We start from the raw sequence: 25,807 nt of genomic DNA on the forward strand, positions 1-25,807 counted from the left end.
CAATGCTAATGACTGGCAGCTGTGACGTAATCGCTCTTGTCGAAAGCGAAACTAGCTGTGCAGACGACACAAAACACATTTGCTCGCAGTGGCGATAGAATCCAAACTGATTGAATTTTTGTTAAGAGATTTCCTTTTATGTGATTTCGTTTGTAACTTTTTCACTAATGGGCGGTCCTAACGGCTATAAAAATATTCGCATTCAGAATTTTAATGTTGATTATTTCATTTCGGATTTGCATAATTTATTGAAAGAAACTATCAATATGCTGTAGAGACTCGTTTCCAGCATTCAGAAGAGTCAAATTGCGTAATTCTCTACGACATTAAACTCTGGAACATTTTTCGCAAAAACAAAGAAAGCTTCACTTGATCTCGTTTTCTGTGAGTTTCACACTGCGAAATGTGCACAAATCTAACCAAACTGTTCTAGATTTGCAGTAAACTGAAGATATTTCCCTACGATTTACGAACAACAAATCCTAATAGTTCTTTAGAAAACTTTTAGAGCCTTTAGAACGGCTGATTTTGTGCAATGCTCTCAACCGTTGTTTTTTCACCAATGCTAATGACTGGCACCTGTGACGTAATCGCTCTTGTCGAAAGCGAAACTAATTGTGTAGACGACACAAAACACATCTGCTCGCAGTGGCGATACAATCCAAACTAATTCAAGTTTTGTTGAGAGGCTTGTTTCTACCTGTTTTCGTTTGTAGCCTTTTCACTAATGGGCGGTCCTAACGGCTATAAAAATAGCCGCATACAGAATTTTAATGTCGATTATATCATTTCGGATTTGCATAATTTATTGAAAGAAACTATCAATATGCTGTAGGGATTCGTTTCCAGCATTCAGAAGAGTCAAATTGCGTAATTCTCTACGACATTAAACTCTGGAACATTTTTCGCGAAAAAAGGCTTCACTTGATCTCGATTACTGTGAATTTCACACAGCGAAAAGTGCACAAATCTAAGCAAACTGTTCTTGATTTGCAGTAAACTGAGGATATTTCCCTACGATTTGCGAACAACAAATCCTAATAGTTCTTTAGAAAACTTTTAGAGCCATTAGAACGGCTGATTTTGTGCAATGCTCTCCACCGTTGTTTTTTCCCAATGCTAATGACTGGCAGCTGTGACGTAATCGCTCTTGTTAAAAGCGAAACTAGCTGTGCAGACGACACAAAACACATCTGCTCTCAGTGGCGATAGAATCCAAACTGATTGAATTTTTGTTAAGAGATTTCCTTTTATGTGATTTCGTTTGTAGCTTTTTCACTAATGGGCGGTCCTAACGGCTATAAAAATAGCCGCATACAGAATTTTAATGTCGATTATTTCATTTCGGATTTGCATAATTCATTGAAAGAAACTATCAATATGTTGTAGGGATTCGTTTCTAGCATTCACAAGGACCAAATTGAGGAACTCACTGCGATATTCACCACTTTTCCGAACATTTTTCCCGGACGATTTGTTGTACAGCAGCAGATATTTTGTTCTCTTCCTTAGAACGCGTTCTGATTGGCTGGTGTTGACATGGATCAATTGAGACAGGTTTTTCAATAGTGTACTATTGAAATACTTCAATGCTTTTACTATACACGTTTAAATTGAAAAATTTCGATTCTATTGGTAGTTAGATTATATAAATCCTATAAATATTTCGCGCCTTATGAATTATCCTCTTTGATACTCGTTTATACCAAACATTTCAGAAAAGTTTAATTTTGAATTATTTGAGACTATGTCACAAAACTGAAAATTTTATTATAAAATTGTGATCATATTTCCGATGGCATGTCGCAAGAATTATGTTGATTTATTAGATACAACAATAGATATTCACGATCAAAAACTTATCACTCTCTCAGAGGGTAAATTTTGAAAAGGCACCCCATAGTAAAATAAGTCGTATTCACGACAAAATGATCTGAAGGTCAAGCCTTACAAGATCCAAAAGGCGCATGATCTCACACCGAAGCAGCAACAAGTTAGACTTGAGAGAGCGAAGGAGTTGCTTCGTTTGGTCGAAAGCGGTAAATTTCCGAACATTGTATTTTCTGACGAGAAAATTTTTCCAATTGAGCAATTCGTAAACTCTCAAAACGATAGGGTTTACTTGACCGACCGTTCATACGAGAATTTGAGTCATCGATTGGCCACCAGGAGGCAGCACCCGCAACAGATAATGGTTTGGGCCGCTGTAACCGCAGATGGGCGCTCTCCAATCGTTTTCATCGAGCCTGGCTTTGAAGCCGTGGGCAGACAAACATTTCGGTGGCAGACCATGGACGTTTCAGCAGGACTCGGCACCGTCTCACAAAGCTCGAGTGAACCAAGAATGGCTGAAAAACAACGTTCCGAACTTCATCACGTCCACACAATGGCTCTCGAATTCACCAGATGCGAACCCAATGGATTATTCTCCTTGGGCCATTTTGGAGAGCAAAGTCCGAACTAAAAGATATACCAGTCTCGAGGCGCTGAAAAAAGTTACTGTCCGCGAGTGGGCCAAAATACCTGCAAGTCACATTCGGGCAGCTTGCGATTCGTTTTTTGACCGTCTCAAGGCCATAGTCAAGGCAAAATGTGGTCATATCGAGCAAAAGTGAATTGATTCTGAATTTTGTATTATTTTTACAAATACAATAGCTTGAAGTTGTCTGCGAAGGATAGTTTGTGGCATTTCAATAGGAAGTGGAGATCATTGAGGTAGAGTAAAAATAAAAATGGTCCTAAGCGACTGCCTTGAGGGACTCCATAGTTGACAGCGAAAGGCACTGTAATGAAGTCTCCGATCTTCACAGACATTTCGCGACCAATTAGATACGACTCCAGCCAATTTAGCAACGATCCACTGAAACCAAGTCTATTGAGTTTTGCTACTGCTATTTGGTGGTTCATTTTTTCAAAGGCTGCAGAGAAATCAGTGTAGAGTGCATCACTCTATAGGCGTGCTTGTAGAGATCGAACTATAAAATTGTTCTGTTTTGTTTTGCACCCCACTTGCAACTCAATTATCACCGTCCACATGCGAAGCCAGATCAGATATTCCAGTGTTCGCCGTTTAGGTAACGATCAACCGAGAAATTTCGTGTGTGCTTCAGCCATGCGAAGCCAGATCAGATATTCCAGTGTTCGCCGTTTAGGTAACGATCAACCGAGAAATTTCGTGTGTGCTTCAATTAGCAGTGCGCTTTGGTCACCGGCATGCACTTTTACCTCAGTACTGACGTGACGGCGGCCACCGCCGGGATCAGGAAGCGGTCGTTTTGTTTCGTTTCCATGCACCGAATGGGTCGGAAATGGGGGCTGCTAAGCAAAAGCAAAAGGCTGCGACCTCACACCCCTCGCAGAGATATTTACTTGGCCGGTCCGTGATTAGCATGTGCTTCGGTCGATTCTCCCTCGGATGCAAATCATACTTATTCATGACATGCGAAACTCATATTCACGATTTTGCCCCTTTTTCGATGCCGCACCCGGTGGCCGGGTTCCGAGGGTGTTTTAGTGCTCCTTTATGAGCTTTCTTTGATTCATTTTTGTTTACCCTTGGAATAATGGTTTTTATGTCGGTGGTTTTCTTTCAAAACCGAAAAAAACACCGGGTTGCTGTGATGTAAATGAAAACGTCAAACGGGTGAAGTCGAGCCGGTATGTGGATGATGTTCAGCAATAATTAATTACACTGATAGCGATTTTGTTTTCTACACTGCCGTTGTATGGCTGTGAAAAGGATGCCATTATTACACTCAAATTCGTGCCAGTGTATTCGGAGTAAGCACAGCACTGAAACAAAATAGTGCTGTATCATACGAACTGAAGTGACTATTAGCGAATGAGGCTTATTGATTTTTTCGTGTACAGAACAATTCATGACGAGTTTTTATTACTGGAATGATTTTTTTATTTTTTTTTTATTTTTGGTGGTTGTTCAAAGTTAAAACTACGACATTTCACGAAAAAATCCACCATTTGGTAGCTATTAAACCTCACCAAAGTAACAAACAACGAAAACAGAAAACGTTGGGGTCTGGTTTTTTTCATGTGGAAAGTGTGTGCAAAATAAGAAAAAAATTGGTGCAGTAGTTTTGAATGACGATGGACACGGACTTTCAAAACCTGCTTTCGAGAAAAACGCGTTAAAGTTATTTGTCTATAAAATCAGTTTAAAAAATTTAATACTCCAGGGAGCCCGTAGGATCTAATATTTTCAAAATATCATGTTTTTTCTTTTATAATTTATTATAATGAAACATTTCAAGAATGTTTTGTCAAGTTTTGAAGTCAATCGAAGTAGAAATCTTGGGCCTGTGCGCTGAGCTCTTACTTTTTCTAGGAATGAGATACTCATAGATTAAGGGTCCATAACTTCCAGAGTTTCGTTCTAATAGGCTTGAAAATTTCACGAATATTCTTGAAATGTTTTACTATAAGAAAATATAAAGAAAATAATAAATAATTTTTCAAAATTTTGAATGAATAAAAATTTGCATTTGTTTCTAGTTGTGGTAAGTTCACTATGTTCACACATTGAATATATTGAATATTAATAGTCAGCCCTTTGCAATACACGATGAATAAATTCGCCGATGAACAAAAACTGAACCTATCTGAAACTTTTCAGTGCGCGTAGGGTGATTGCTAATCAATAGGGGTGATGTATTTGAAATTTATTCCGCAATACCGTGGCGGTAGAGTAATATCATTAATAGAAGCAGCAAGTATTGTGATTAATATTAACAGGTCCACCTAATATTTATTTATTTATTTCGTCAAGCAAATGTAGACTACATATAAATTGTTTACAATGTTCACTTACATACTACGCATTATTTCTACGACAAAGCTGAGATTTGATTTGATTTTTTGACATAGTAAGGTCAAGATGTTCGCAGTATTGATTGCAATGGCGCATTATTCGATTGACTGGACTGTATTTTGCATAATTTGTTCTAGTGTTTCTTTCTAAAAATAATTTCCTGGTTCGTAATTGACGGCTAGGTGTATAAAAATTTAGTTGCGATAATAAAGAAGGTGATTGAATGCGTTGAGAAATAATGTCGCTGATAAAATAAAGCATTGCAAGGTCGCGGCGTTCTTTAAGTGTTTGTATATTGATGAGCATGCAGCGTGCTTCATATGATGGTAGAGGAAATGCTGTCCAGTTTAATTTACGAAGTGCATATAAAAGAAATTGTTTTTGAATAGATTCGATGCGTTCTTCGTGAATAATATTATATGGATTCCATACTAGGCTGCAATATTCCAAAAAAGTTCTGACATATGTAGTGTATAGTAATTTTATTGTGTATGGGTCCTGAAAGTTATGACTGAAGCGTTTAATAAAGCCCAGCATGCTATTTGCTTTATTGATTATGGTATTGTAGTGTTCCACAAAAGTGAGCTTGGAGTCTAAGATTACGCCTAAATCTCTTACAATTTTACATTTTTCTACAAGTTGATTTCCTAGATGTATGTTTGTGGGTATAGTTTCATTTCTCCTACTGAAAGTTATTGAGTTACATTTTTTTACATTAAGTTGGAGTAGACTTTTGCAGCACCAAATGTAGAATAGATTGATTTCGTCCTGGAATATTACAGCGTCGTTGATATTTTTTATTTCCATGAAGAGTTTCATGTCGTCTGCATATATAAGCACTTTCAGATTTTTGAGTATGAAGGAAATGTCGTTTATATGTAAAATGAAAAGGAGAGGCCCTAAGTGAGAGCCCTGAGGTACGCCAGATGTTACATTAATTGGTTCAGACAGAATGTTTTGGAAGCGGACTACCTGTACACGATTCGTTAAGTATGATTTGAGCCATTCAAGAAGAGTATGTTTTATGCCATATTTTTGTAGTTTGTGTAGAAGTAAAGGTATGTCAATACGGTCGAAAGCTTTGCTAAAGTCAGTGTAAAGAGTTTCTACGTAGTTGCCGGCGTCCATTGCATTCAGAGTGAATGTCATAAATTCTAAAAGATTTGTTGTAGTTGAGCGGCCTTTAAAAAAGCCATGTTGTTTGTTTGTTATTACATTTTTAAGTTGATGAAAAAGTTTTTCGTTTACAATTTTTTCAAATACTTTTGGAATGCATGAGATAATGGCTATTCCACGGTAGTTCCGAATGTTAGATTTTGCACCAGATTTAAATATTGGTACAAGAAAGGAAGATTTCCATGCTTTAGGAAAAGTACATTTATTAAGTGATAAGTTAAAAAGTAGTTGTAGTGGTAGTGTAAGTTCTTCAGCAAGATTTTTTAAAAATATTGGTGGTATACTGTCAGGCCCAGGCCCTTTTGAGGCGTCTAAGTTTTTCAGTGCTGTCGAAATGTCATGTTCTGATAGATAGTTTACAGAGATGGAGCTAGAAAATGCAGGTATGAAAGAGAAGTATTCACGGTCACGGTCAGTTTCGGAATAAGATGTATATACTTCTTGGAAAAAATTTGCAAATTGATTGCAGATTTCTGTACTATTTTTCCCTACATGTTCGTCGAGGTGCATTTGAGATGGAAAATTGTTGCTTTTTAGTTTAGTTTTTGTGTAGTTAAAAAAGTTCTTAGGGCAAGTCTTTATTTCGTTTTCAATAAAGGGGTATGATTAATAACTAAAAAATTGTCAATTCGACAAGATACAATCCCATCACTCAAACAAAACAATGCGCATCTTCTATGCACCTTCGGTTATTGGGTTCTCAGTTTATCATCATCAGTGAATTAATTGATTGTTTTTTTATAGTGTGTCAGATAAAACAAATGATTTTTTGTGTTATTCATGAGTCACGTCTAAGAGCAGTGTAAGTTTGTTGCAGTTGATCGTTTCGGCATGAATCCGTGCTAAGTTTCTGAAATGTAGTTGTTGCTGTTGTGTTTCAAGAAATCCAGATCTATAGTCTCAAATAATTTAGATACGGCACATAGTGCAGCTATACCACGATAATTGGATACATCGGCTTTATTACCCTTCTTAAAAACAGGGAAAATAAATGATTTTTTTCCAAATATTTGGAAATGTTCCTGATCTAAGATAATATTGAACAACATCGACAGTAGAATCAGAAGACTCTTTGAGAACTTTTTTAATACTAACGAGGGAATAGCATCCGGTCCAGCTTTGGAAGATGATTTCATCTTAATACACGCTTTTTCAATCATAGCAGTTGTTATGAAAGGGTGAGAACTAGTTGGAGAGCGGCTAGGAACATTGATGATAGCTTTGAAGATCAAATTACTAGGAAAAATTCCATTGGAAAATACACTGCTAAAATGTCGTTGAAATAAGTAGCAAATATCAGATATCGCCGATGATTCAACGTCATCAAGAAACATCTGATCGGGTAGTCCTGATTCTTTACTTTGTTCGTTCACGTGGTTCCAAAATCTTTTAGGGTTGACTTTTAGATTATTTTGTACTCGAAGGAGGTGAGCATCGTATAACATTCTGTTCAGTCGTTTATAGCGGTTGTTGAGGTAGATATAGTGAGATCGCATTTGAAGCGAAGGCCGTTTAGATAATTTCCTTTATGCAGACCGTTTAGCGCATTTACAACGTTTCAAGGTCAGATTTGCCCATGGGGGATGTATCGGTTCACGACGAATTATTTTTGGTATAAATTGATGGATGGAGTATAAATTGATCGAGCTTGCGGAACACTTAATTTAAACGAAATAAACGACAGTGGCCTATCCTGGTGCTGACTAACAAGCTTAAAGCACAAAATGTCGCAACGGTTGCAATTAGTTAGATTTTGAATATATCTAATAATATTCTCTTCTGTTTCACTAGGTAAAAACTTAGATAGTACCAGTTTCGAATGATTATGTTGCTTGGTGTCTGGTTTGGAGCTGCTAGAAGAGTAGTATTTTGAGTATTAATTGAGGCCTGCGTGCTATTGATCATAGGTGATAGGCTAGGCGTAGCTTTGGAATTTATCTGTCCCTGAATCCATTTAATGCCAGACCATAACATAGCAGCAGAGTTACAGTTGCCACTAGAAAGTAAGTTTTTCCAGTTCAACGACAGCAGAAACTGATTCATAGCATCAAAATTTCCATTTTTGAAGTCGTAGTATGTCGCTTCGGAAATGGTATTGAAAACGACGGGCATGTCTTCTGGTATAGTGATTTGAAGGGGAGGGCGATGGCGACAAGTTTTAACTAGTGGAGAAGGTGCAACGGTTATGGAACATTTATCCGATAATGCATAACTGACAAAACATAGGTCCAGAAGCCGATTGTTGCTGTTGTAGTTATCGTTTAGCTGAACCAACCCGGCAGTATTGTAATGGTCCAGGAGTCGTGACGTTATATTCGTTTTGGAAGAAGATGTAGCATCTGGGTGAAGTTATTTACAAGAACCGTGAATCCATTTAATGCCAGGTTGATTAAAATATCCTAAAATAACGATTTTGTCGTTTAAACTCATTCGATCGCTTATCGACAAAAGTGAACATAAGTGTTGTCCAATCATGTCAGAATCATTCACGCGATCAGGCGGAAAGTAAAGCACACACATGTATAACGTATTATGTGAGAACAAATGAGCAATCCAAACTTGCTCAACATTGCCACAATTTGAGAAAGATATCAAGCGCGAATTGAATTTGGAGCGACATGCAATCAAAATACCTCCGCCGCTCGTTTTGCAACTGTTAGTTTCGTAGTAGATATTCAAACCAGTGTCTTTGCTACTGCCTGATACGGTGTCGGTGATTGTGAGTAGATCGACGATGTGCGGGGGGCGATTTGATGAAGAAGAACTGGTGCCGTTTTACGATTGAGACAAGGAGCGGGGCGAAGCAGTCGAGGTGATTGAATTTGCGTGCTGGTCATATGATAGTTTTTGTGATCGTTTGGGTAGGGGCTGAGAGGTACTCGGTCGGCGAAGGGGTAACGATTGTTCAGTTGATTCTGCTCTCCTTTCGGATTTGCGCTCTAAATCAGAAGTTAATGTCACTCCATTTGGCCAAGTTGCTCAAAAGCTTGCGGAACACTTAATATAAACGAAATAAACGACAGTGGCCTATCCTGGTGCTGACTAACGAGATTAAAGCACAAAATGTCGCTACGGTTGCAATTAGTTAGATTTTGAATATAGCTAATAATATTCTCTTTTGTTTCACTAAGTAAAAATTTAGTTAGATAGTACCAGTTTCGATTGATTATGTTGCTTGGTATCTGGTTTGTAGCATAGGAATTTGTGTAATCCGATTGCGATGAGATGAATCGGTGTCGTGGAATAGAATCCATTTGCGACTTAGGTTCGGCGAGTCCATGGCCATGGAATATACTCACTGTGTTGATGGTGATTGCTGAATTTCTACTGGTCACAGAGGCGATATCGGTTGGTGGTGGTTGTGGTATTAAATTGACAGTACTTGTAGTGGGCTATGCTAGAGCGTTGATATGATCATATGTGGGGTTGGTAGATATGGTAGTGATGCATGGTGGTGGCAATAAGACGGTTTTAGCGCTGCAGGTAGCGATAGGTGCTGGATGTACTATTGTAGCAGCGAATGATGGCGACGGAAGATCAGTATTGATGTTTTCAATAGTCATAACAGTAGCTGGTGGTATTGGTGTTGTTTTCAAAGTAGCATTTTCATCAGTGGACAAAATTATCATATTAGCCGAATGATTGTTTCTATTCGGATCTGAAACGAGTGGAGTTATAGTATTTGAGGTAGAAAGGTTCGAAATTGGAACGTTGACTCTCGGAATTTTTTCAGGTTGCGATAGCGATGGTCTGCTGATACTGCTAGTTCGAGGCCGTTTATTTGTGTCTTCCATTATAGATTCAAAAAGATTGGTTAGGTTAAGCTGTAGGTCATCCAGACGATCGTGAAAAGAAGTGCTATCGTTGACATAAAGTTCGGCTAGGCAACGTGAAACAGAACGATATATACAGCTTAATCTAGTACAAACATTGGAGTATGAGCGGCAAAACGACTGCAATGTATCCGTCAAGGTTCCGATCATTTTCAAGGCAGAGGTAGTACGATGGAGAATCAATTGTATAGTTTCATCGGATAACTCGTTGCGATTGGAAACTTCCCGGCATAGTGTGTATAACCAAAAAATTCCAGCACATTCTCGAATGGATTTTGCTAGCGAGTTGCTTAAATTGACACACTTGCCGTGGAAACTTTTAAAGCAGAAACGGCAAACTATTTTGGTACCTCAGGTACGAGAAGAACCAAAACAAACGACGATATCACATTTGTTCTTCACCATTGTGTTGGTTGCGGCGTACGGTAGATGTCAAATAAATACTCGCTCGAGTGTGTGAGTGGTAGCAACCTTGACAAGCGTAACAAGAACGGCAGTCTTGTGAGTTCACCAATGAATAATTTTTTCAAACAATAGCGCACTATATGTCCACCAAATCGGTTGAAATATGACTCGAATGCAAAATAGGCGTTATCACACTCAACGCAACGGAAAAAACTGAAAGTTTGCGGTGGTTTAACACTATTATTAGGCTTATAACACTAGAGCGAAAAATTGCAACTTCTATCAACTCGAAATACACTGAACCAAAAAAAATACACTGTTTCCAAATCGAAGGTAAATATCCTCAGTTTAGTGCAAATCTAGAACAGCTTGGGTAGGTTTGTGCCCTTTTCGCTGTGTGAAATTCACAGTAATCGAGATCAAGTGAAGCCTTCTTTGTTTTTTCGGAAAATGTAAAAAAGGGGAATGCTTGCATAATTCATACAATTGATCAACTAATTGATATTCGGAAGTGTTAAGGAACATGTCAGTTGTTTTTGTATTCACGATATCCAGTTATATCTCTGACATTACCCACCCTCCTTTTTTATATGCGTTAGTTAGAACGCTTTTTTACGAGGATTCCTGAAACTACGCGGTTTTTCATGCGGATTTCCGAAGTTACGCAACATTTTTACGGTTTTTTACGCGGTGCCCAAACTCTGTTTGCCCTCACTCGAGTTCATCTTATTTAAATTAGAATTTACCGTGGGATACTTGAAAATTTCTCAGGTGAAAACGACATAATAATTGAAACTCGCATGACCAATTAAAGCTTCAAATCATTTTATAGTGCTTTCTGTCTTGATGTCTAGCAGCTACCTTCCTCTGACATGTTACATGTGATACTGAAACGTTGACTATAATTTCGCATATATTTATAGATTCGCGTGCTTTCCTAAAGCTTCGCTTTTGCATCAATTGGTCAATCAGAGCGATGCTTCCCAGCTGTTATATCTCTTACTCCTTCGAAACCATCGTCTCCGTAAAGGAAACCCAGTAAACCAGCAATCTTAGATTTTTAGATGACATAATAGTACACTACTCGCTAATAATCAAAATTTCAACCATATATAATTGAAAATACGTGGTTTGATACTTTCAAAACGAAACTTAGAAATAGTTCCAGTCAAATGATGAAATAATATTGATAATTGATGAAACAAAATCGACTGACCACATTTCTGTGCGTTATTTTTTCTTGAGTTTCTAACCCTTATATAGAAAACAAAGATGTGTTCCACATCAAAATGACATGATTTCAACCCCATAATACCACCACCCCCTCCCCTTAATCAATCCTGGAGTAATTCCATTACGATCTTGAGTTGTGATATTTTGAAAAAATCGTAATAGAAAAATGCCTAAATACGGACTTTTACTCCACAATAACCTTAATTTGAGCCGTATCACCAAAATGAAACTGACATACGAGTATGGTTTAGTTATCATTTAAAGGTAATTTTACCTGTTACAACAATATCACCATTTGGCCAAACAATGGTATCTAGATGCACATTTCGACCAGAGACAAATCCAACGCGACGCCATTTCGATATATTTATGTAATCAGCTCTGTAACCGGGAGCTTCCCGTTGTATTTCATTCTGAGGAGTGGCATGTTTCATGACTGGAACTAGGTTGAGTATTTCGAAATTAGCAATCAAAGACTTTTCTGCAGGATGTCCTAGAATTGATTGACCTGCTAGACCGATAGTTGCGCCTTCATGTAAATATCTGTAAGAGGAAAATGTAGTTAAGTATCTATTTGTATTACTATGTGTAAGGGAAAGTAACACCCTTGATCGCAAAAATAAGGTTGATAAAAAAAATGCCATAAAGCCCCTATTTAGGTAGATTAGAGGTTTGAAAATCGAAATCGCTGAGAAATTTTTCAAATCTCAAAATATGTATCGCCAACAAAATATTCCACAGAAAAGTATTTTGCAGAACTTTCAGAAAATTACTGATTATCGAGGCCTTGATGATGGAATGGCATTGTGCCTAAGGAAGCCAAATAATTACCGACATTGATTGTGTCGTTTGTCGAGGTTACAGTGGATTTTCATTTCATATGACATGCTCTGGGCGATTGCGCGCTTTTATAGTCTATTTTACTTCCAATAGAGAAAACTTTATTTATTTATTTAATTATTTATTTGGAAGCAGAGTAAAGCCCGGTGGAGATGAAATTTGGCAATCTCTCTCCAGCAGACATAAAACCTCCTCATTATTCGTATCAACAGATTACAATGATCCAACAAATTCATTAAGGCGTAACACTACACTTAAAACTAAATTTATATCACTATAACTAGTTGAAAGTACCAAGCAGAACAGGTCAGTAATAGTGCTCTTGCTAAAAAGGTGAAAGAGAGGAGAAAAGTGGATAGGTACATGGTATACAAGGGTGTGCTAAACGAGCGTAAACGAACGACGGGGTTATAATCAGCATGTAGATCTAATTGGTTATCAAAAAGTGGCGTTTCGGGTGTGTGATATATGTGCTGGATAAAATCAGAATTTGCATCTTCGTTCCATAACCAAAAACCTGTTTTAATCCACCTAGTGGTGTAATGATGCCTTTCTCATATCAATCATACTAACATATATAATACTGTGGTATCCTTCAAAATAATTTTCTTCGATTCTTAAAACAATAACCGAAATCGGTTTGCTTGACCGTCTACTGATAAAAACTATCAATTCGAGAAGATTTGAGGTAGATTTAGAAAACTTTTTACGGGTTTTCGCCCTTTTCAGCGATGGTATAAAATTTTAACACACTTTAGCCTATATTTCCGGATCCGGAAATCGGATCCCGATGATTTTCAGGAATTACGTTTGGGACCACAGGACCTTTCATTTGAACTTAAGTTTGTGAAAATCTATGAGAAAAGTTTGAACACATATTTTCATTTTTTTGCACATTTTACCCCATAACTCCGGGACTGGAAGTCGGATCCAAATAATATTCAGGAATTTTGTATAAGACTACAAGACCTTTCATTTGAATCTAAGTTCGTGAAAATCGGGTAAGCCATCTCTGAAAAAAGTTAGTGCACTTATTTTCACAATTTTTTGTACATTTTTCCCCATAATTCCGGAACCGGAAGTCGGATCCAAATACTATTCAGGAATTTTGTATGGGACCACAAGACCTTTCTTATGAATCTACGTTTGTAAAAATCTCCGAGAAAAAAAAGTGCAAAAAAACGTTACATACACACATACGCACATACACACACAGACATTTTGCGCACTCGACGAACTGAGTCGAATGATATATGACACTCGGCCCTCCGGGCCTCGGTTCAAAAGTTGGTTTTCACAGTGATTGCATAACCTTTCTATATGAGAAAGGCAAAAAGCTGAATAAGTCACCTCTAAAGTTAGTAATGTCTGCTATAAACAACCTGCAAACAGAACTAAGGAGAGGAGGCGATTCTACCGCAGGAATGGATGGAAGGAGTGGTATGTCTCGTCTACAAAAAGGGCGATAAGCTAGATTGTTGCAATTACCACGCAATCACATTGCTGAACGCCGCCTACAAGATACTCTCTCAAATCCTTTGCCGTCGCCTACCAGCCCGCGCTACTACGGATCACATATTCACGATAAGATAAGTACTCCAGAAGTGTCGTGAATACAACGACAATCTTTTCGAATCTCGGAGAGGGCAAGGTAATGGACTCTCTTGTATCTGGTTCAATATTGCTTTGAAAAGTGTGATTCGAAGAGCGAGGATCGACACGGGTTTTCACGATCTTATAAATTTTCTGCGACAGAACTGTCCCGAACAAGCTCACAGAGCAAGAAACCGTGGATACTGTGATCACTATTGTCTTCCTATGGCTTTGTTATATGAATTTACGAGAACAACAAATGTACAGGAAACTTGGTGTTTTATTATTTAAAATAAAGAAAAATGTGTGTTGGTGTGTTTGGTGTTTATTGACTATTTGGGTTAGGGTCTATTTTCCACTGCGGTACGTACCGACGATGATGCTGTGTTATAGATGACGAGCGCTCGTTGTTGCTTCCAAATGAGGTTGGTAGTTTTTATGTGGGTTGAGTGGCGTCCCATAGGGCTGAGGACGGAATAACGCCTGCCGTTCAAAATGGCGGTTAGGTGGCGTGGCGGGACTGAGCTTAACGGCGTCTACCTTCTTTGACACAATCGGTGGGCCACGGTCGATACCGTATTGGCTTCACCGAGAAGGGCCCTCCTTTACGTTTAGGGCACTCCGCCCGAGGGTTATAACCTGTCTAACTACTTAACGGTTAGACGTAGGTAGTTTCTACTACCTAGGTCGACTCGCGTGCGAAGCGAATTTGATGTATGAAATCAGGTCCTGATGGAATGAAATCGAGAGGTAGGATTCTAATTCCGTCATTAATTAGATTGTCAGCAATTTACCTGGATGAACAGATCAAAGTATAGCCACTGACACTGATTAGCAAATTTAAGGCTTTGATCTAATCGCACTCACATCTAATGCTCACGAACGCCGTAATACTTCTCCTCAATGACGGGTACTTTGAATTCTCCTTCCCTAACTACCGCCACCCACACTTTCCAATTTCAATTTCTTTCCAGTCCAAAATAACCACTACCCACTACCACTTTAGGGGTGGCATATTTTTGTATAACAGTTTTACATTTTACCCATATAAGTCAACTTTATTTTATTATTTACAATATTCTGTTAAGTGTTTTGTCCCTACTAATTGTTTTACAATGTTTAATTTATTTATTAATTTATATTTTCAAAATCTATATTAGCCTATTACCCTACTATTAAAATCGATATGTCACAATCAAGAAACACAATAGCTTAAAGAAATTATATACAATAGCACATGGATAAAAATCTAAGACCTTGTAACAACTATCCTCCCACCTGGGACAATAAATAACCCTCCAACGTTGAGTTATTTATTGTATCCTTAGCAGTTCACAAAACAGACCAACGAAATTATTATTATTATTATTATTATTATTATATCGTTTATTTATACCCGGTTTTAACCTACTTACGGTCGTTCACCGGGTACACCCGACATTGAAATTCAAATTGAAAAACATTCAACAATATATAATATCAACGTGAGATCAAGTAATCTTACGACACGACACTGTAATAAAATAATCCGAGGTAAATCGGACATGAAACACAACTTAAAATCAGCTGGCAATTAAAGGTCATATTGTCGTGAATACGACTTACTTTACTATGGGGTGCCTTTTCAAAATTAGCCATTTGGAAGAATGGACAGAACTTAATCGTGAATATTTCGATTTATTAAAGGCAGCAGCATAATTCTTTCACCATTTCATCAAAAATACGATCAGGAATTTAGGATAATGTTTTGAACAGTGTGAGATAACCACAAACTACTCAAATATTAAGTTTTCTCAAACTTTGAAAACAACGCGGAAAACTCTTAGTTTTGCTTGGCTTTTTCGCGCAAGGACGACGATTTTGAGGTAGTCAGGCACATATCTTCAACTGACTGCGTATAAAAAGGGAACCGTCTTAGAAATTCGATCATTTCTTCTTGTGCGTTGGATGCAAGCAGACGTCGTGGGACCAGCAGCTTCGGAGAGTGCACCTTCAGCGTGGTTAAAAACCTCACACGCTCAGGTCGCAACTCTCATTTAGACTTAAGTCGTCAGGTGGAGCAGTCGTCGATGAAAGCAGACCTTTTGCGTGGTGCCAAACCTCAAACGCTCAGGTCGTGCTCTCATTTGGACTTCAATAGTCAGGTGGAGCAGTCGTCGATGAAAGTAGACCTTTTGCGTGGTATAAAGCCTCAAACGCTTAGATCGTGCTCTCATTTGGACTTCAGTCGTCAGGTGGAGCAGTCGTCGATGAAAGCAGACCTTTTGCGTGGTATAAAACCTCAAACGCTTAGGTCGTGCTTTCATTTGGACTTCAATCGTCGGAAGCAGCGGTCGTCAATAATGAGAGCAGACCTTTTGCGTGGTGCCAAACCTCAAACGCTTAGGTCGTGCTCTCATTTGGACTTCAATCGTCAGGTGGAGCAGTCGTCGATGAAAGCAGACCTTTTGCCTGGTATGAAACCTCGAACGCTTAGGTCGTGCTTTCATTTGGACTTCAATCGTCGGGAGCAGCGGTCGTCAATAATGAGAGCATACCTTTTGCGTGGTGCTAAACCTCAAACGCTCAGGTCGTGCTCTCATTAGGACTTCAATCGTCAGGTGGAGCAGTCGTCGATGAAAGCAGACCTTTTGCGTGGTATAAAGCCGCAAACGCTTAGGTCGTGCTCTCATTTGGACTTCAATAGTCAGGTGGAGCAGTCGTCGATGAAAGCAGACCTTTTGCGTGGTATAAAACCTCAAACGCTTAGGTCGTGCTTTCATTTGGACTTCAATCGTCGGAAGCAGCGGTCGTCAATAATGAGAGCAGACCTTTTGCGTGGTGCCAAACCTCAAACGCTTAGGTCGTGCTCTCATTTGGACTTCAATCGTCAGGTGAAGCAGTCGTCGATGAAAGCAGACCTTTTGCGTGGTATAAAACCTCAAACGCTTAGGTCGTGCTTTCATTTGGACTTCAGTCGTCGGAAGCAGCGGTCGTCAATAATGAGAGCAGACCTTTTGCGTGGTGCCAAACCTCAAACGCTCAGGTCGTAGTTCTCATTTGCCTTCCGGTCGTCAAGGCGAGAAGACGCATTAAACCAGTTTCGCATCATTTGGCACTGCGTGTGGATGTGTCGGTTTGTACGCAAAGCTAGTTTCAATTCAAGCAAGAACGATTGCACCAGCTGCTGGTGCTTTGCATTGGAGAGAAAGAAAACAAGAAACGAAAAGTGGACAACATTATACAAAATCAGCCATTCTAATGGCTCTAAATGTTATCTAAAGAACTATTAAGATTACTTCTTTGAAATTCGAAGGTAGAAATCATCAGTTTAGTGAAAATCCAAAATAATTTGATTTGGTTCGTGCACTTTTCGCTGTGCGAAAATCGTTCGAAATAAATGTTCCGAACTGTGCTAAATATCGTAGAGAACTCCACAATTTGGTCCTTCTAATAGTCAGAGATGAATCCTGTACCGCATCTGAATAGTTTTGTAGTGAATACGACTTACTTTACTATGGGGCGCCTTTTCAAAATTTACCCTCTGAGAGAGTGATAAGTTTTTGATCGTGAATATGTCATGTTATATCTAATGAATCAACATAATTCAACATAACACACGAGAACCATATCAGATCTCAATATTTCCTACCAAAAGATTCATCAACATGGAAGCTAAATTAATTTGCACCGTCACAATTACGAACGGCAATGCGAAAGCGAAAGTGATGATTGTGAACACATCTTTATACTAGTATACAAATATGCCGTGCAAAACAGAGTTGAACAAATTGAACAAATGATAGAGATAAACAAATGTTTCCACTTGATTTGCGCGTTTTACTTTCCAGGCGTATCAGAACTGGCTAAACTTAAAGCAATCCTAAATATTTCTTCATCACAGTGATGTGGTCGTCCTGAAAAGGACGGGGTTTTCAACTCCTCATCGTTACGGATGGCCAGCTGCAGATGGCGAGGGATGATTTTCGTTCTCTTGTTGTCACGGACAGCATTACCGGCCAATTCCAACACTTCGGCAGCCAAGTACTCCATCACTGCCGCCAGATAGACCGATGCACCAGCATCCAATACGCTCTGCGTAGTTTCCCTTCCAGAGCAGACGATGGATTTTGCCAACTGGGAACTGCAGACCAGCACGGTTCGAGCAGGACTTTGCCTTGCCCTTCCTCCTGTGTGTGTGTTTCTGCGTAAAAATTCAACATTACTCCATTACATTCCATTATTACTGGCTGCTGCTATACTAACGCTCTCTTTTATATCGTCTCACTGTTTCCCATTCTGCGAAGGGGAGGTCCCTACACCGTTACCAGTAGCAGGTATAAAATGAAATGTGATGTGAGAAATAGCGTCATCATTCGTCATCTAACACTCGATGTGGATAGACGAATAACCTACTACGACTAATTTCGATTTTGTTTTATTTTGTCGTGAATACGACTTACTTTACTATGGGGTGCCTTTTCAAAATTTACCCTCTGAGAGAGTGATAAGTTTTTGATCGTGAATATCTCTTTTTGTATCTAACGAATCAACATGATTTTTGCTACATGCCATCGGAAATATGATCACAATTTTATGATAAAATTTTCAGTTGTGTGACATAATCTCAAATAGTTCAAAATTAAACTTCTCTGAAATGTTTGGTATAAACGAGTATCAAAGAGGATAATTCATATGGCGCGTTTGCCTTTCTCGTATTTTGAAAGCTCATAGCTCAGTGATCTGTGGAAGGATTTATATAATCTAACTACCAATAGAATCGAAATTTTTCAACTTAAACGTGTATAGCAAAAGCATTGAAGTATTTCAATACTACACTATTGAAAAACCTATCTCATTTGACCCATGTCAACACCAGCCAATCAGAACGCGTTCTGAGGAAGAGAAGAAAATAGCTGCTGCTGTACAACAAATCGTTCAAGAAAAATGTTCCGAAAAGTGGTGAGTATCGTAGTGAGTTCCTCAATTTGGTCCTTCTGAATGCTAGAAACGAATCCCTACAGCATATTGATAGTTTCTTTCAATAAATTATGCAAATCCGAAATGAAATAATCGACATTAAAATTCTATATGCGGTTATTTTTATAGCCGTTAGGACCGCCCATTGGTGAAAAAGCTACAAACGAAATCACATAAAAGGAAATCTCTTAACAAAAATTGACTCAGTTTGGATTCTATCGCCACTGCGAGCAGATGTGTTTTGTGTCGTCTGCACAGCTAGTTTCGCTTCCGACAAGAGCGATTACGTCACAGCTGCCTGTCATTTCGATTGATGAAAAAGCAACGTTGGAGAGCATTTTAAAAAATCAGCCGTTCTAATGGCTCTAAAAGTTTTCTGAAGAACTATTAGGATTTGTTGTTCGCAAATCGCAGGTAATTATCCTCAGTTTAGTGCAAATCAAGAACAATTTGGTTAGATTTGTGCACTTTTCGCTGTGTGAAATTCACAGTAATCGAGATCAAGTGAAGCCTTTTTTTGCGAAAAATGTTCCAGAGTTTAATATCGTAGAGAATTACGCAATTGACCCTTCTGAATGCTGGAAATGAATCCCTACAGCATATTGATAGTTTTTTTTTCAAAAAATTATGCAAATCCGAAATGATATAATCGACATAAAAATTCTGTATGCGGCTATTTTTATAGCCGTTAGGACCGCCCATTAGTGAAAAAGCTACAAACGAAATCACATAAAAGGAAATCTCTTAACAAAAATTGAATCAGTTTGGATTCTATCGCCACTGCGAGCGGATGTATTTTGTGTCGTTTGCAAAGCTAGTTTCGCTTTCGACAAGAGCGATTACGTCACAGCTGCCAGTCATTTCGATTGATGAAAATGCAACGTTGGAGAGCATTATAAAAAATTAGCCGTTCTAATGGCTCTAAAATTTTTCTAAAGAACTATTAGGATTTGTTGTTCGCAAATCGCAGGTAATTATCCTCAGTTTAGTGCAAATCAAGAACAATTTGATTAGATTTGTGCACTTTTCGCTTTGTGAAATTCACAGTAATCGAGATCAAGTGAAGCCTTTTTTGCGAAAAATGTTCCGAGTTTAATATAGTAGAGAATTACGCAATTTGACCCTTCTGAACCGAAATGAAATAATCGACATAAAAATTCTGTATGCGGCTATTTTTATAGCCGTTAGGACCGCCCATTAGTGAAAAAGCTACAAACGAAATCACATAAAAGGAAATCTCTTAACAAAAATTGACTCAGTTTGGATTCTATCGCCACTGCGAGCAGATGTGTTTTGTGTCGTCTGCACAGCTAGTTTCGCTTCCGACAAGAGCGATTACGTCACAGCTGCCTGTCATTTCGATTGATGAAAAAGCAACGTTGGAGAGCATTATAAAAAATCAGCCGTTCTAATGGCTCTAAAAGTTTTCTGAAGAACTATTAGGATTTGTTGTTCGCAAATCGAAAGGAAATATCCTCAGTTTAGTGCAAATCTAGAACAGTTTGGTTAGATTTTTGCACTTTTTGCTGTGTAAAATTCACAGTAATCGAGATCAAGTGAAACCTTCTGTGTTTTTGCGAAAAATGTTCCAGAGTTCGTAGAGAATTGCACAATTTGACTCTTCTGAATGCTAGAAACGAATTCCTACAGCATATTGATAGTTTCTTTCAATAAATTATGCAAATGCGAAATAAAATAATCGACATTAATATTCTGTATGCGACTATTTTTATAGCCGTTAGGACCGCCCATAAGTGAAAAAGCTACAAACGAAATCACGTAAAAGAAAGCTCCTAACAAAAATCTAATCAGTTTGGATTCTATCGCCAATGCGAGTAGATGTATTTTGTGCCGTTTGCAAAGCTAGTTTCGCTTCCGACAAGAGCGATTACGTCACAGCTGCCAGTCATTTCGATGGATGAAAAAGCATCGTTGGAAAGCATTATAAAAAATCAGCCGTTCTAATGGCTCTAAAAGTTTTCTGAAGAACTATTAGGATGTGTTGTTCGCAAATCGAAAGAAAATATCCTCAGTTTAGTGCAAATGTAGAACAGTTTGGTTAGATTTTTGCACTTTTCGCTGTGTGAAATTCACAGTAATCGAGATCAAGTGAAGCCTTTTTTGTTTTTGCGAAAAATGTGAAAAACGGGAATGCTTGCATAATTCATATAATTGATCAACTAATTGATATTCGGAAGTGTTAAGGAACATGTCATTTGTTTTCGTATTCACGACATCCAGTTATGTCTCTGACATTACCCACCCGCCTTTTTTTATTCGCAGTTGTCTACCTACCCAAGCTATGGGTAAAAACCGCCATAGATCCGAGAAGGATCCAAAGGATGCTAAGCGTCTGGAGCCAAGTGATGTACAGGTAAACGACCGTTTGCTGAGTAAAAACCAATATGCTGATCTGCCAGTTGATGTCGAAGAGGAACTGCAGAAGAAGGAAAAAATGCCGCCTTTCTACCTGAAGGGCTTCCCACCAACTCTACGCTCGGATTTCAACACACTGATCAGCAAAGGACTACAGGCAACAATCCGTTTATGTACTGAAGGCTACAAAATAACTGTTCCGGCTTTGAACCACTACAAAGAAGTGGAATGTTATCTGAAGCAGACAAAAGCGGAATACTTCACACACGATATTGCCGCCAACAAACCTATGAAGGTTGTACTTCGAGCACTACCCGACATGATGGAAGCCGAACTAAAGCAGGCACTGTCGGAGGCTGGACTAAAGCCTATGATGGTGTTTAAAATGAAACAACATAATACGGACAAAAAGTTTAGAGATCAACTGTACCTGATTCATCTGGAGAAGGGCTCCATCACCATGAGTCAACTGAAAACGATTAAATCGTTATTTCACATAATCATCGAATGGCAAAAGTATAAACCGGTACATCGGGATGTCACACAGTGCACGAACTGTTTGAACTACGGCCATGGAGCGAGGAATTGCCACATGAAAAGTCGGTGCGGGAAATGTGCCGAATCACACAATACCAACGATTGCCTACTAGATGACATCGCTGTAAAATGTGTGAACTGTGATGGCGACCATCCATCTACTAGCAAATCGTGTCCCAAACGTGCTGAGTTCACAAAAATTCGACAACAGGCGTCCCATAAACAATCAACGCGCAAGAATGTTCCACAGACGGATGAAATTAATTTCCCACGGCTCCCACCGAAGAGGGATATTCCGAATTTGCCGCCACTTCCTCGCAGCAATCCAAAAGATTCAACCGCTGGATCACAAAAAGAATCTTCTTCAAAAATCCCTCCTGGATGGGGCAATAATCAACCACAAGCAAAGGATGACTGAACAACTGATCGTTATTTTTGAAACAATGACAACAAAACTTCGAAACTGCAGAACGCGGTTAGATCAAATCAACGCCTTAGGCAAATTCATCATCGAATATGCAATATAATGAGTTGGTTATAGTAAATTGGAATGCTTGCTCACTCAGGAGTAAAACTGCTGAATTGTCCGACTTTCTTCAAGAGAAGAATGCCGATATTGCTATTTTAACTTAAACTCATCTTAAACCTGAAATTTCTATTTTTATTTCCAATTACAGGATTCACAGGCTCGACAGGACAACTACCAGAGGAGGGAGAGTTGCCATTGCCGTTAAACGATCCATTCAGAACAGGCTTCTGTCAGCCTTTAAATTGCAACTAATAGAAGCCATCGGAATTGAGATTACAACGACGATGGGACCCATCATCATCATTGCAGCGTACTGCCCCAAACAAACCAATCTTCGAGATGGTACGTGTGCATCATTGAAGCGAGATCTAGCTATGCTCACTCGACGACAGAACAAATTCATCATTGCTGGGGACCTGAACGCACGGCATGAGCTATGGGGAAACAAAAGAAAGAATCGGAACGGATTCGTACTTGCCGAAGATTACGAAGCTGGACAATACAACATCCTCGCTCCGGATCAACCAACGCGACTTTCCAGATCGGGAGTTCATTCCATTTTGGATATATTCATCAGCAACATCGCCATAGACAGCTCTCCGGTTGTCTTCAACGAGCTCTCTTCCGACTACTTTCCAGTAATATTGACGTTGGGATCTTCACCAGAAACAGTGCCTATTCAACCTCGGAGGAACTATTATTGCACCGAATTTCAACAAATCGCCGACCAACATATTAATATCGATCTGCCACTTGATTCCCCGATGGAAATCGATGCGGTCCTATCTTCCTTCCAGAATTCAATCACCGTCGCTCGTGATAGGACGGTTCCAGTACAACATATGCCGAGTTCCTCTCTTCAAATCGACAGTGTCACCAAGAAACTCATCCGACTTCGAAATGTCTACCGGAGGCAGTATCAACGAACTGGCATCCTAGATAGGAAGACTTCTTATAACAACTTAACTAGGATAATCCAGGAAAGGATAGCTGAGCTTCGCAACAGGAACTTCCAGCAAAAGCTTCGAGAAATTCTCCCACATTCAAAGCTCTGCTGGTCCTTAACGAAGGTGCTTAAGAAAAAACCGAAGCCTATTCCTCCTTTGCTGCCACCCCAGGACGCAGCTGAAGGAATACCTTTAATCACACCAGTAGAGAAGGCAAATGCGCTAGGCCAGCAGTTTGTGTGTTCTCACAATTTAGGACTCAACATTGTTAGTCCACATGAAAGAGCCGTTGCTGATAGCGTAGCTGAGGTTGACCAATCAGACAGCTTAGTTCCTGAGGAAAGTAGAGTCACTGCGAATGAGCTGATGGCTATTGTGAAAAAATCCAAAAATATGAAGGCCCCCGGTTTCGACAACACATTCAACATTGAACTGAAACATTTGAGTATTCGTTCATTTGTCTTCTTAGCTAAAATTTTTAACAGGTGCTGGGAGCTTGGTTACTCCCCTTCAAAGTGGAAGTTAGCTAAAGTTATCCCAGTTTTGAAACCGGGGAAAGATCCTTCCTTTTCCAATAGCTATCGGCCCATCAGCTTACTCTCTGCCCTATCCAAGCTGTTTGAAAAGTCAATACAAAGGCGAATTCTTGCTTTCGCAGATGAACAGAATATATTACTGGAAGAACAGTTTGGGTTCCGGAAAGGAAGATCCACCATCCACCAACTCACAAGGGTTAACAACGTCATCCAGCAAAACAAATCAGTGTCCAAAACGACTGCCATGGCAATATTGGATATTGAAAAGGCATTCTATAATGTGTGGCACGATGGCCTGGTGTTTAAACTGCATAGGTATAATTTTCCCATGTATCTTATTAAAATTATCAAAAATTATCTTGCAGATAGAGCATTCCAGGTTTCTCTGAATAATGCACTTTCAGAAAGGTTTACTATTCCTGCTGGTGTACCCCAGGGAAGTATCCTAGGTCCCATTTTATACAACATTTTTACATCAGACATCCCACCTCTTCCGGGTGGTGGTGTTCTGTCACAATTTGCTGATGATACTGCCATTCTTTACAAAGGTCGTGTCATTAATGCTCTGAAGAATAAACTACAGACAGGTCTGGACGCTTTAACGGAATATTTTACAAGCTGGAAAATTGTGATCAATGCAGCAAAAACTCAGGTCATCTTGTTTCCACATTCAAGATCTCCAAAACTTGTTCCATCAGACGAATGCCGAATACGATTCGGTGATGAGGTCATCCAATGGTCCGACGAAGTTATCTATCTAGGACTCACCTTTGACAGACATCTGATATTCAGGTCACATGTTGACAAAATCGTTCAAAAATGCAGCATACTCATTAGGTCTCTGTATCCGCTGATTTGTAGAACATCTAAACTGTGCCTGAAAATATGCCATGCGATACAGGGTTGCCATATATACAGGTTAATCTGTATTTTATTTATACATAGATATATGTACAGATTAATCTGCATTATTATTATTATTATTATTATTATCATTATTATTATTAAAATGACTTGCATACCGAAGATCGTCGATACATTTCCGACCAGACCATTGCAATTGTTTCGTACTGAGACATCGAGAAGAATCAGATATCATCAAACTTCATAGCTTCAATAAAAATAAACTACAAATTTGTCGTACCTAGCCTCCTATATTGGCAAATTAAAAAGGAATATGTAGCTGTAGAATAGTAGCTGTTTAATGTAACTAATCTGTACTTTAATGTAGGTGCATCGCTTCAAACTTTATTAGTGAAAAAGGGGAAAGCTTGCACAATTCATATGTAATATGAGCATTTAAGACTAAACCTTTCTCACACCCCAGACCACACGCACTTGACAAATTTCCAAAAACACGTACTCGACAAATTTCCACTCGACACCATTCCAAGAAAACCCAAAATGCCTACACAAAACAAACACATTACCTACATGAAGGCAACCTACATGAAGCTACATAGACATAAATTTCGGCAAGCGAAAGCATTAAGTTACACACCAGTGAATTGAAAACAAACAGACCTGACCTACTGTGACACTTCCCCTTCCTTGACACCCTCATGCCCGCAATTGAATACCAACCGACAAGAACTAGAACGACAAGTAACTCAAGAACACACACTAACTCAAACCGACACTCACGAGAATAACCCAACATGCTATCGCCCTCTCCTCTCCGTATCACACCCGCTCACTCTCATCAAGAAGCTTATTTCCTCTCTTACTCACAAAGTATCCAATGGCCGACGCGATACAAATGATCCCATTGGCTAAATCTGACTTTCAATGCGCGTTCTAACTCCTCCCATCTAGAGTAAATAGTAAATAGAATTAACCAGCTAGATCAGGAGAGAATAGAGTATAAAATAAGAAAACGATAAAATAAATGGAACATTCTTAATCACAAGACAAGACAGTTAGTTATTCTGTTTAAATGGCGACCGTGTAAATAGCGATGTCTAAAAGTGGTTTAAAAGTCTGACCAAGAAGCGCACCGAATCACAACCAAGCGGCGG

General features: G+C 39.0%; 1 protein-coding gene across 13 annotated transcripts in view; it reads right to left on the reverse strand.

Moving 5' to 3' along the window:
- LOC131434603 (glutamate receptor ionotropic, NMDA 3A-like) overlaps positions 1-25,807 on the reverse strand; it is a 646,413-nt gene that overhangs the window by 346,824 nt on the left and 273,782 nt on the right. For all 13 annotated transcript variants that reach the window (XM_058601472.1, XM_058601471.1, XM_058601470.1 and 10 more), the window contains one exon: positions 11,747-12,015. In XM_058601472.1, coding sequence (XP_058457455.1) covers positions 11,747-12,015 — 269 coding nt within the window. The remainder of the gene's footprint in view (positions 1-11,746; positions 12,016-25,807) is intronic.

The sequence above is a fragment of the Malaya genurostris genome, chromosome 3, assembly GCF_030247185.1.
Source record: "Malaya genurostris strain Urasoe2022 chromosome 3, Malgen_1.1, whole genome shotgun sequence".
NCBI lineage: Eukaryota > Metazoa > Arthropoda > Insecta > Diptera > Culicidae > Malaya > Malaya genurostris.